The sequence below is a fragment of the Strongylocentrotus purpuratus genome, unplaced genomic scaffold (assembly GCF_000002235.5).
Source record: "Strongylocentrotus purpuratus isolate Spur 01 unplaced genomic scaffold, Spur_5.0 spur5_scaffold_1, whole genome shotgun sequence".
In the NCBI taxonomy this organism is placed as follows: Eukaryota; Metazoa; Echinodermata; class Echinoidea; order Camarodonta; family Strongylocentrotidae; genus Strongylocentrotus; species Strongylocentrotus purpuratus.
Window position 1 is genome coordinate 11,892,265 of NW_022145594.1, and position 13,754 is coordinate 11,906,018.

At 38.6% G+C, this 13,754-nt stretch overlaps 1 protein-coding gene across 1 annotated transcript; it reads right to left on the bottom strand.

Moving 5' to 3' along the window:
• Nucleotides 1-2,437: 2,437 nt before the first annotated feature.
• On the bottom strand, nt 2,438-13,524 carry LOC100888144 (zinc finger protein 271). Its single transcript, XM_030977692.1, has 4 exons — nt 13,435-13,524; nt 11,116-11,206; nt 10,280-10,520; nt 2,438-8,633 (listed from the first exon to the last, which is right to left on the bottom strand). The coding sequence occupies exons 2-4, from the start codon at nt 11,143-11,145 to the stop codon at nt 5,680-5,682; spliced, it is 3,225 nt and encodes a 1,074-aa protein (XP_030833552.1). The 5' UTR covers nt 11,146-11,206; nt 13,435-13,524; the 3' UTR covers nt 2,438-5,679.
• Between the last annotated feature and the right edge of the window lie 230 nt (nt 13,525-13,754).

A 13,754-nucleotide genomic window follows, 5' to 3' on the forward strand; every position in this document is an offset into this window, starting at 1 on the left:
CAAAATCTCAAAAAATTGAGATACAAGGTTTTGTCACCCCACAGACACTGATTATGGAATCAATTTCATCGTTTGAATAAAAACATTTGGCCATGATGATTTCAAACGATGTTTAAAAAAAATACAAGTCTCGATGCACGCATTTAGGTAAATCTATACAATTTAAAAGTTGATCCAGTGGGCAAGTAACGTTATCAGAAAACACACTAGTACTGACATATTTAAGGATTACCAACAAATCTGTCAATCTTTGTGGCACAATATTAAAAAAAACACCTGCAATTAAAGATTTAAAAAAAACACCATAGCAATTAAGTATTGTCATTCAGTTGTGGGTTTTTTGCATCTCTTTATCCAAAATGTGGATTTTGCATCTGCAGACCCAGTAAAAATTGCAGAATAAAAGGAATCCATTTCTATTGCAGTACATTATTTGTTCATGAAAGAGAACAATATAATTGAAAATAAGCTTCAGCCCTAAAATTGGTGATGATGTGGATTTGAATATATAGTCACTATGTATTTGTACACATTAGCATATTGTTGTGGAATTTTCTTTCACGTTAGTTCAGTTAATAACCATTTTAATTTATCCCTAACTTTGTAAGAGAGATTGATAAGAATAACAGGTGTAATTTTGTGGATGAAAACGCTCAATCATTTCTGAACTGCAATGGGTAAAAAAAATCAAAGTCCCGAAAGGGTAAACAAATTCTTAAACTTTCATAAACAAGAGCACTATAAAAGCGATAATAATAAATGTATAAATTATTTTAGTACATGATTATTCACTGGACAAGATGATTATGGTATGAGCGCTTAGAGACATTTGTATTAAGCGCTATATAAAAATTAAATATTCTTATTATTATTATTATTTTTATTAGTGTGTTTCAGCCTTTTCCAAAATTCATTCTTCTAATAGATTATTTGGTTCACTGGTATTAAAAAAATGGCTTTGTTTGCTATATTTGCACTTAGAATAATGTATACACATTCATCTGCTTGCTGCATCTATTTCGTTGGAATGCTGTATTAAATTTGGTCGCTTTCACTCAATAAACCGGTTTATTAACATATTCAAAATGTATGCAGACGTTTAAAACAACGGTTGTTCTTAACGACCTGAAAGTTGCCTGACATAGCAACAAGTAATATATGCAGACTGGATTCCAAGTAGTGTAGTTCATTCATTAATACAGGGATGCCAGTTAGAAGTGATCAGAGGGCCTGAAAATCAGCTAGAATAAGCTATTTTTAACACAAAAAGCCTAAACTATGGTCTAAATTCAGACTTTTGCCTGAAATTGGCATTCCTGTTAATAACAGGTTAACCCTTACTGTACTGGGGGGGGGGGGGGGGCCTGGGAGGCCCCCCCCTCGACATTTTCGGAGATTGCGCCGCAACCGCTTGAAATTTTGAATTGTCGTTTCATGACTTTTTTCCCTCAAGTCTTACGCACGTTTTGATACCATTTTCGTCGCAATCGGATATACCTGTGAGGTGTTACATAACAATTAGTATGCGCATGTCATCAAAAATATGCTATAATTGCATATATTCATGTACAAGCAGAAATGTGAATACAGGTTTAGATGTATTCCTTCCTAAGTGGGTGATATGAATTGATATCGAATTGCTTTTATATGTTTCTCAAAGTAACTTGATGTATTCCAGAACAAAAGAATACATAAGAAATAAAAACAATAGATATAATAAGAAATAAAAAAACAATAAAATACATAAGAAAATAAATATTTGAAAATCGCATCAAATTTGCATAAATTATCATTATTAATTACATCAAAATAAATATTTTGTGTTAGAAAAGAAGTTTCATATGAATACTGAGTTTCAACATTCAAAAAGTGGAGTTTGACACATTTTCTGTAAAATGCATAAAATTAGCATTTTGCATAATTAATTAGGCTATAACGACAAAAATTTGCATATTCGAAAAAAACTAATTACACCATCTTGTTCGTTACGCAAATATCTACAAACATGCAAATTTTTGTGTTCATCGGACATCCAACGGCCGAGATCATAGGGGGGGGGGGCCCAGGCCCCCCCCCCCCCAGTCAGGAGGTGCTCAAAATAGCCCAGTACAGTAAGGGTTAATGGAATAACACCAGGTCCCCAGGAAAGAAACATCCATAAATTTGAATATACACGTTTGTAAACCGGTCCATTGATTGAGGTTGAAATTACTCTAAATAGTTTAAGTACAAGCATGGTAACATATATTATATTTCATACAGTTTGCAGAGAATCAGAAGGGGCGATGGCTGGAATATTTATAGAACAAGTTCATACACTTCTGAGCCTTGACAGATTACATATAAAATACAGCATCGCTAAACCTCAAATCAAATCAAAGCATTTAAAACATTTCATGCTAATTAAATCATTATAATAAAATTTGATTTGTTTGAAGAAGAGTTTTAAAGTAACACTATACAAGGTTAAAACTCCTCTACATCTTCAGCCACAATACATTGACCATTTGTATTCCCTGCAAGACAGGGAGACAAGAAAAAAGCAATTTAGGGATTGCTTTCCATAAATAAAATACTATAACGGTATGTTTCCTCAAACATGTCAGCCATACTGGTCAACAACCATATTGGTTCTCAAAGTGCATAATATAAAGCGTGGAGGATTTCAGATGAAAAAATATCATGGGCAAATTCTCCATGACAAAGTGATGAATCGGCAGGGTTGTCTGTCCATAAAGGGTATGAACATGGAACAGCGACCGGTTTGAATTTTGATTCTGCAGGTTTGAAAATTATCGACAGGTTAACTCGACTCATTCTCAACCAAAATAACTTATTGAATATTAGTCAATGAAGTTTGTTTGAAATGCTTCGCAATGTGGTTCAGAAGGCATGTGGAGAATCCTTGAGCCCTTCAGCGAACCCTGGACCCTAGTAAGAAATTCTGTCCTTTTTGTAGACCACCCTGTAATCGGCAAGGGAGATGTGAGTTAGTCAGCTCTCTGTCTACGCCAACAAACTGGCTCAGGCAACCCTGTTCGAAAACTGAGTCACGTCTTTTAGATGGTGACGTTAAAGGTCGGTCTCCAGATGTTAATCATCATACCTGATTATACACGTCTGTAAAAACCAATTAAACACACACATTTAATGCATTCCTTCAGTGTGTAAAATAGCATTGGTCTTCATCACTCGTACCCTGCGATGCCAAATGGCATATTTCACTCAAATTAGAGCAAGGGTAAACAAATTCCTGCCGGTCAAGATCCTAACAAGGTAATCAGTTCTTCTGGAAGCGATGGCAGACATTGAGAGAAAAGCACAAAGGTACTTTTTAAACAGATTCTGAGCTATGATGCAAAATATTAATAGTGCATTGGACAGTGTGATAATCAAGGAATACAGCTGTCTTGTGGAAAATTCTCCTAAAACTAAATTTGCATTTATGAAATGCAAATTAGAATACCAAGAAAGAAAGAATACAAAGTTGGCAGTTTTTTACTTTATAAAGTAAAAATTGAAAACAAGATTGATTTAAGTTGTTGATATTAAAAAAAATATCACATTCCATATATCCCTTTTTGTAGAAATTAGTCATGGAAGTTAATTTACCATTTACCAGGCGGCTCGCTAATAGGGAATAAGTGCACTGGGCTCTTACGCCAAACATGGACACACTATTGAGATACCGGTAAGCAGAAAGTTGTTTGATTCAAATGACTGCAGCTTCAGAAATATGTACTTGTTTGACACAAATCTACTCCAATTAGGTAGTTACCATACATTTTCACTTTTTCATTAGGCAATAAATAAATCCCTGCCATGTTTCAAAAAGGGTTAGTATAACATTTACCAGAGAGCAACCAAACTTATTACAAGAAATTTGCTTCGGGATGCCGATATTCACCCAAACTAACACCAGCCACACATCAAATCAATATTGGAAATAATGGATGGTCAACAAAGACTAGCATATTAAGTTGTTTGAGTTGACTTGAAATATCAAAGAGTGTTATACTATTTTCTTAACGTCCAAAGGCAAACTGATAAATAATTTACAGGAAACTGAATATTTTTGTAGGCCTACATGTAATGAGAATCCACTATAAAGTAAAATAAATATTTGCAAGCTTTGAATCTTATGCTTCCTGGGAGTAATTTCAATTTGTACAGAAATTTGGCTTGCATCACGTAAATAAAGATTGTGAGCTTGATCTTGTCATTAAAAACAAGTCAGAAAAATCTTGAAACTAGAGGGATTTGAACCTGCCATCTCCTGCTTGCCGCGCATCGACTCTACCTCCAGGCCATCACTGGTCCATGGCACAGTCATGATGAAATAGACCTCAGCTCGCCTAATTCTAACTTATTAACATTCATCAGTCAACCGACTAGCTTTGAATGTGTTAGGCTTCCTAGAAGATCTGGCATGCCATCTTTATTTACTGGGTGCAAGCTGAAGAAATTACCGTACAAAAAGAAGAATTTGGTTTTATACTTCTGCGACTGTACAGCAAGCAAAGGACTATCTGGGTGTGGTATATGCTTCATCTTAGCAATCATTTTGGGGATAACCCCCTACTGGCCTGGTTTCTGTCGTTAGAACATACCACACCCTAACAATTTGTATTAAAATTACTAACCCTTTCCTTGCCTTGGACAGCAATTCCTGCCCAAGAATTAAAGTCAAAGTCAAACAAGGTGTTTGAACAAAGAAGGTCAACATTATTTTCCAAGAAACAGTTATGATTACTTCTATTATGAATTTTATATCATTGGAAGATAATCTATGCACATTTGATCAATTAAACAAAGCATTGAAATTTAAAATGTCCAATCTCAAAAGTTGATTTTTGATACTAGTGCAACAAATTGGTCAAGAAATCAGGTTAGAGACCTCTAACAAAATATGTTTTGGTCAAAATCATTGAATGTTCACTTTTCTGTCATGATTGACGGTTTGGTCATATTCATCATCAAGACCACATTAGCAGGTCTAAATTTGTAGAACCCTTTTAAAGGTTCGTTTATAAAGCAAACCTTTTTCAAAGGTATGCAAAATAGAACAAGATACCAAAATAATAAACATAAATCATGCAAGGCGAACAGTCTTCAGACTTGAATACCAGTATCACACGTGTGATAACACTTGGATTGAAATATATACATGTAATACAAGTTCATGTACATGTATCATAAAAACAAAAAACAAATTAATAAATAAATGTTATATGAGCTAAAACAAAAAATACAGAAATTTACAAACCATAAATCTTTTTCCATTTTAGTCTTGAGTTGTTCGTTGGTAATCATATATGTTACACATACAACACTATGTGACATACGTACTTGTACGATACATGACATTTAAAATTGGTAATGTTTGAAAAATTTCATTTTACATTCAGGACCACTGAACTAAACTATTTTTAATACAGGGCCTGAAATAGCTTGTGGACATGTTATGAAAAGTGCATGTTAAACCAAATAAAAATAGTTTCCAATTGGGTTTAGAGGAGGGGGATAAAATGAATACAGTTTTGATGTAAGATGATGACAACAGCAAAATGGACTGTGTAAAAGTTGCCAATTCTTCTACCTAATTTTAACTTTTATTATACTTACTGTTCAAAACATTCTGGGTGGAGCAACGACAATGTCAACAACTGCTATTATGCGTTAGAGTGAAGACATATGAGTAAGCATAGCTGCGATAGCCTGGTTTGTGGAGTCCTGGACTTGGTACTGCTGCTCTGCATACATGTTCCTGTCTTGCATCATTGGATTCGGGAGATAGTGATGATGGGGCTGACGAAGGACTGAACCAGGACCTGGACCAGACATTGGGGCTTGGACCTGCCCTGGAAGAGAAGCCTGGCCTTGATGCGGAAGAGACATTGGTGCTTGGTGGTTCGGGACCTGGGTTCGATGTTGAATCGATGACAGGGCCTGACTCGGGTGGGACGGAGGCATATGATTGGCGAGCGCCTGCTGCATCTGATTAGGTACCGACACTGAATGCGACATCCGGTGCATGTGGGTTTGGTTAGAAAGAGACATTGGCCCGACTTGGTTTGAACGAGACATTGAGATATGATTTGGAAGGGACATTGGGATTTGGTTGGAGTGAGATAATGAGGCTTGGTTCGGGTGAGATGCTGTAGCTTGATTTGGAAGTGACATTGTGGCTTGATTTTGCAGAGGCATTGGAGCCCGATTGGTGTAGGACATCCGGACATGACCTTGACCAGTTGTGTGGTTTGTAAGGGATGATGACATTTGACCTGGCATTTGACCTGGAATTTGACCTGGCAGTTGACCTGACATTTGGCCTTGTATCTGACCTTGTGTCGGCACATGGGAATGGTGTGAGATGGCTCCTTGGACCGGGGTAGGCATCGAGACCTGGACTTGAGGCGAATGGGACGACTGTACTTGAGGTGAATGGGACGACTGGCCTTGTTGGAGGGTGGGCTGTTGAATTTGGCTTGGAACTGTGTGTTGACTGGGGCCAGGAACAGACATTGGATTTGAGAGGGGACTGTTTGGGTCCACAGGCATATCCATCATCATCTTATTAGGTTTCCAGCTATGATCTGAAATCAGCTCCTGGACTTGAGTTGGTACCATACTCTGTGTCTGGTTGCTTGTAGTAGTGCCTGGCCCGTGCATCTGGGCAGTATGGTTCTTAAGATCCGTCTTGTTCTTGAATCCTTCAAAGCACTGTTCACACTTGAATGGCTTTGTGTGAATATGCATGTGCCTCTTCAAGAAGAGAGGTTGGGAAAACGTCTTGTCGCATTCCTGGCACTTGTAAGGAGCATCACCAATATGACTGCAGGCATGAGTCTTCAGACCTGCCGCCCATGTGAACGATTTCCCGCACTTCTCGCACATGTAAGACTGCGCTTTTTCGGAATGCAACTGCGTCTCGTGAACCTTTCGATGTTTTTCCGTCTTGAACGTCTTGCTGCAGGAGTTGCAGGGAAACATCCGGACATTGGAGTGCTTTGCCTGATGCAGCCTGAGCTCTGTCCTCCGGATAAACTTCTTGTTGCAGACATCGCACTCGTGAGGGCGCTCTCCGGAATGAATACACATGTGCTGGACGTAAGAAGAGCGTTGTGCGAATGAGTGCTTGCAAATGTCACAGTTGTAAGGCTTTTCACCAGTGTGCGTCCGCATGTGAGTCTTCAGGGTTTCGGCGTGCTTCAGCTTCTTGTCACAGATAGGACAGGTGAACTTTGGCTCTTGATGCACCAGGATATGGCGGTCCAGACTCTTCTGGCTCATCAGTAATTTACCACATAGGTCACAGCAGTATTTCTTCTTCTCTTTGACAGCCTCGTCACACTCCTCTGGATGCGCCTCCTCCATATGAGCATCAAGGTTTGTAGGCCTCATGAATGCTCGATTACATATCGTGCAGAGGATGTTGCCAGGTCTTGGCTTGATGATGGGTTTCGAAGGAGGCCTTCGTCGAGGGTAGTCCCCTCTCTTGTGGATCAGCTCATGCCGCTCTAGGGTGTCTTTCCGGCGGAAGGCAAAGCCGCACTTCTTGCAGACGAATCGGCGTTTGACGAGATCCTGGTTGTAGGAGGGAAGAGATTCCATTGGGTGTTCTCTTCTCATATGGTGGAAGATGGAATAAAAGGAATTGAAAGGCTTGGAGCAGATGTGACAAGTATGCTTCTCTTTCTCCTTCTGTGAACTGCCTTCGCTCATCTCGTCACTGTCTTCTTCTCCATCATCATCCGTCAGATCCAACTCTGTATTGATCTCATGAATCTCCATGTGCATGGTGTAGCTGGTTCGTGAAAGACACTGCACCTTGCATATCTTGCAGAACAGGTGGCCCTTGTGCTCCCGCATGTGGAACGCCAGATGGGAATATTCTCTGAAGCCACGCGAGCAGAATGGACACCGGACCAACAGAAGGTCATGCTTCTGCTTGCAGTGCCAGCCGAGCTCTCGCATGGACGGGAACTCGCTGTCGCAAAACGTGCACGGGAATGAGGTATATGCATGGATATGCGTGATGATGTGTTGTAGGATGCCAAAGGTCTCTCCGCAAAGGACACAGTCAATGCCCAGTCCATCCTCAAGCTCAACATCTACCTTGGCACCTTCCCCTTCATCGTTATTATGAGTGAAGTTGGAACCCTCCGAGTTCATCAGGTACTGCTGATTCACAGGTTCCTCTGGCTGATCCTCGCCGGTGCTTGGTCCTTTTGCGCTGGGTAGATACGCCATTTTACATGCAGAACACTTGTGCATCTCTTTGCCGCAATGCTTGATGTCATGGACCTCCAGGTTCTTATGGCCAGCAAAGCTCTTGGAGCAGTGGGTACACTCCGGGAGGTCTCCCGTGGTACCCTCCCTGTCTGTTTCCACTTCTCCATCACTCAACGCTGCGGACTCCTTCTTCACCTTCTTCAACTCGATCTCAGGAAACGACGGTAACGAATCACCCCCGGTCAACGCGCTCTTGAGGAGTTCACTACTTTCAGAGTTTAACTTGGTGTCGTAGGTGTCAGAGTATTTTGGTTCTGTTGAGATTCGTCTTGTTCCAACGGTTGAAGCAGGACCCGGATTGCTTATGTCAAGGTCTCTCTCTAGAACATGGCTTCCACCTGCATTAAGAACATAAAAAACAAGAACATGAAAACTCATAGAACACAACATTGTTTTAAAAAGTTACATTACTTTAAAAATGTCTTTCAAAGTCGTATCAATGACATATTTCCCACTGAAATATGTTTCAAATATAGAAATAAAAAAATATTTAAATAAAGAAAGAGATGGAATTTTTAAAACTTACCCCAAATTTCTTTGAAAGAATGTATTTCTTACATGGCAAATTTCCATGTAGTTGTATTGATGGAAAATTCCCACTGATTTTACAAAGTTTTGTAAATAAAACATGACTAAGACTAAATTACTTATATCTACTTGAAGCAGTAGTAATGAATATTTATATTGGTAATGGCTCCACAGTGTGTATTCACAGTAAGGTCACAGGGGTAGCAAGATCTGAATTTTCAAGGTGTGTGTGTGAAGAGGACCCTTGTTCAAGTATGAAATTTCAGGGGTTAAAAATTAAATTTTGTCTGGATTAAAATATGAATGATACCATGTTTAATCGTCATTCCAAACTGAAATTGTATTGAGTAGATACTTTTTATTGGTAGATCTCTCTAGTAACTATTCAAGAATGCAGCTAGCTTGGCACAGACAATAGCCAAACCAATGGCTTGTCCTAATTCTGATATATTTTGATAAACTAAATAGTTTCCCTAACATAAAAGACAATATACTGCCTAGGACATCATTTCACAAACCCATCATAAGTACAAGTCCACTGAAATTCAACTAAAACACAAAAAAACTCATTTGAGTCAGTGTCAGTGAACTTCTAATGGTTTCATGAGACAAGGACCCAAATTCCATCCCTGGTTCTGGAGATGCGAAGGTCGAGGGTTCGAATCCCAGCACGGCACTAATATCCTTTGGCAAGACATTAACCTGCACTTGCTACTCTCCACCCAGGTGTTAAATGGGTAACCGGTAGGATGCGAATGTCATTGTTGGTCAAACAGTTTTTGAGCGACAAGTAACGCCTGGCTGGAATGCTCCCCAGGGAGTGGAGTTTGTGCACACAGGGTGTGCGGGCAATTATTGAATCTAATGACCGGGTAATAGTATATCTGTAAAGCGCTTAGAGACATTTGTATTAAAGAGAATGAGATCCGGTAACTTTGTCTCAGATTCTGAAACAAAATCCTGGATTTAGCTCATGCTGCAATGATAATTATAAATCTTTAGGTCAGTCAGGAACCCCATGACTTTTACAAGCCGATCGCCTGTCTGATTATCAATATATTTATGATTGGAAATCAAAACAACAATTTGCGTTTGTTCTAACGGTTTTCATAACACTACAGTCTATTGGGGATAATGAGTATGGTAAAATTGGTTACTCAAAGATTTTTCATTTTTTTGAGGCACTTCTTGATTATTTTGAAGCGCGATTTTTTTTAGGGCTTCAATATTACGCCATATCACAGACACTGACTGATAACACGTAGGGCCCTGCATCTCAGATTTAACATTGTTAAACGATGCCTTTAAGCGCTACATGGCTGCCTTGCTAAAGCCAGGGTAATAATCGGGCCAGCACCAGGAGCGTCACAATGTGACGGACATATGCGCCATATAAGAAGCCACCATTATTATTATTATATAAAAGCAGAATATATTTGGTAACTAGACAATTTACCTCCTGAAGACATATTCTCCATGTAGTTATGCTTGGCCTGAGCGTGGCATCTGAGTTGTGTGGTGTGTGTGAAGCAAGCCCCGCAGAGCGTGCACAGGTAGGGCTTGTCATGGATGACCTTGAGGGTCTGTTGGCCGTCGATGCCGAAGACCGCCACCAGGCGACCATTGTGAGAGAGTTGAAGCTTGAGGGCAAGAGCTGTGAACGACAAACCGGCTGCTTCGTTGACTAGCAGCCTCGTCTGGGGGGTGGAGATGGACAATGTAGGTAATTTAAATAAGAGCAACATCATTACATACATGTACACCTGCTAACTTTCCACTGCTAACATTAGGAATCTTTGGAGGTACATGTAGAAAAAGCAATCTGGTATATTCATACTTGTAAACAGAATGTAAACAAGAAAGAAAAAAAAGAGGGAAAAAAAAGGGGGGGGGGGTGGGAGGAAGGTGGAAGAAAAAACTACAACAACAAAGGAATCTCTGGTTCATAACATTAGTTTTGAGGGCTAAAACCTCCAAAGTATTAATGGTTGGCAGCTTTGCGTCAATTACGGTTGATTCACAATTTGCTATATTTCATCAATTTCGAGATAAAGGTATAGTTCTATTCGGTTTTAAGGTATATAGGTGTCATTGAGTTCTAGCACAAATTTGTATCTTTCTTTCCTCAATAATCAACTCGTACATGCATACATTTTCAACCACAATTTTGTTTCCAGATAATTATGTACATCCATAGTTTTTAGTGTCAAATCAGTGAGAATGTACTTTCTGTCACTACCAGGCAAAAAGACTAATTTTTTATTTAAAAAATGCAAACGTAAAATTACTTACCAAAAGATTTGATGGGGCCTCCTGCTCCATCCCACTGAGAATAGTTCACTACATGGAGCTTTGCTAAACCATCATCTAACAATTTGGAAAACTGCATCGGGGAAAAAAGAGGATAAAAAAAAATATCTTAGAAATGTGTGCAACTTGTTCCTCTATATGCTAGAATAAATTCATACAGAAATCATTAAAAAATCAAAAAACAAGTGTAGTGACAATAAAAAAAACAAGGATTTGCAGAACATAGATCTACTCTTTGAAAAACTGGGCAGAAGAATTTAAAATGTTGAAGAAAAAAATTAAAAAATTATAAAATTCATACCGGTACATGTTGTCAGCACATCTAGGACTTTAAGAAATACTGGACTTGGTGTTTAAAGCGGGACTGCACTACTTGTAGCTACCTGTGCCCTCTTATAGCAAACAATGCCTAAGTGATATCCGTTGGTCCCCCATGATCCCCGTTTTCTTATGGTAAGTGAGAGCTGATTTGATGAGATAACCACCTGTCAGTGATCATGGAGGGAGGTATAATCCCTCCTGGCCAAACTAGTGCGGACTGGGTCTTACATTTTTGACATTTTCCTTTCCTGTCACAAAACAGCGTGGTACACATAGTACACATGGAGTTTCAAAGAGATAAAATACTATTTGAAAGTAAACGCCCTTCCTGTTTTTTTGCAATCACTACAATGACATGGGAAACATTAGGAGTTTGAGCAGTGTTTAAAGTAAAAGTCTCTCACTAGACTGAAAGCTTCAGTCGCTGATACTGACAGTTGTTCCACTGTGGCGTCTAGCTCTACTGACTGCCCTTATACAGAAACTGTGTCTAGCTGAAGTACATTGTACAGGTTAGTGAGGGGGAGGATATGCAATGCAGTTTGTGTGTGCTTGTCCTTCTTATCGTGCACAGTAGCTTCAAGTACCGGTAAAAAAAGAGATTAGCTGAAAGTACAGTACATGTATTAAAGCTAGACTGCACTACTTGTAGCTACTTGTGCCCTCTAACTAACAAACAATGCCTAAGCGGTACCTGTTGGTCCCCCATGTTCCCCTTTTTCTAATTCAACCCCTCCCCCCCCCCCCCTTTGTGTGTGTAACATTGGTGTATTGGGCAAAGTATACAAATGGTAATTTTCATTAAAGCATTCCCCATATCAGACGATTATTTCTGTCTAGTCCCCAACCTGATTACCAGGAAAAGTACTGACCAGATGAATGTGTGTACTGTGCAATAATTGAGCATAGTGCCTTTAAAGACTAGAGTAGCTTTTGTTTGGCTGAGAAAATTGTCATTTTTGTTTGTTTTTGTATTCCAATGAAATAATAAAATTGGTCAGAGCCTTTTGTTACAAAGTTGTTCTACTTTTTATTTTAAAGAAATAATGTGGAGGAAAATAATTTTTTAAATAAAGTTAGATCTTCCGATATCAAAAATATTGGCATTGGCATTGCAGCAAAAGAAAATATACAGACAGGAGCAGACTCACTGCAGAGTATAAAATAATAGTTGAAATAAACAAAACAAAGCAGATAACAAACATAAAAACAAACATCCGCCCCCACCCCCTCCGAAACTCAAAAGAGACAATCATCTGCAAAAGCCTGAAGGTGAAAGGCATGAAAGAAAGTCTTTTTTGCTTTTGCAAACTGCAAATCAGTTTATCAATTAATGACAATGCCTGTTAAATTTTAATGAAATAAAACTTTAGTCTTTACCTGACACGCTTAAGATTCTGTAAAGAAGTGCAGACAACTAGGTCTAGATCTAAACTGAAGCAAGTTCACAACATTACAAGCATGAACATTTTCATGACTCATTACTTTACTCTTTGGTCATGTCATAATCATATCATTTTTTAAATAGGCTAGATCTAGGCCTAGAATAATCTACACAATTTTGATGAATGATCATGGAAAATTTGACTAGGGTCTAGCCACTCTTTCACAACTCCCATTATTAAAATTGCTCTAGATTCTAGACCTACACCTATATGTAACATGAAATGGACACTTTTATGGAATTTTTATCATGAATTTGTTGCTGGACTATCGTTCATTTCAATAGAAATTGATCAACAGAAGAAAGAACAGACGCTTTCAAAAGATAAATTTGGTATAACACAAATCCCGGCATGTGGGACCACACAATACAAATGTACACGCACCGCAGGATTAAGCGGATAATGAAAAGGGAGAAAATAAATATTAACATTATCAAAACACACCTATTCTCTAAATCATTTAACTGAATTTGGGAAATATTTTTATCTACTAATTAAGAATCACAATAAGCGATATAAATTGTTCTTTTCTTACCAATAAAGCACAGTTTGGTCATTATGTAGTTTGTGGTTGATTGGATTTGCGACGAATGGGCGCGATCGATAACACCTTGAGATGTAATCGGTATCTTCAAAGAAATTAAGGATTTTCTTTTCACACTTTTTAAAAAGGCTTGATGATTAACACCCACTGATTTCAACATTCCAATTAGAGAATTCGTGTACCTCTCTTTATTCTCTCTCTTGACATCGACACTCAACATTGCATTGCAACGTCAGTCATTCAACTTTATTATCAGTCTTTAAAATATGCCGGTGCTAAAAAGTATGGAATCCATTACCCAATAACTTTCA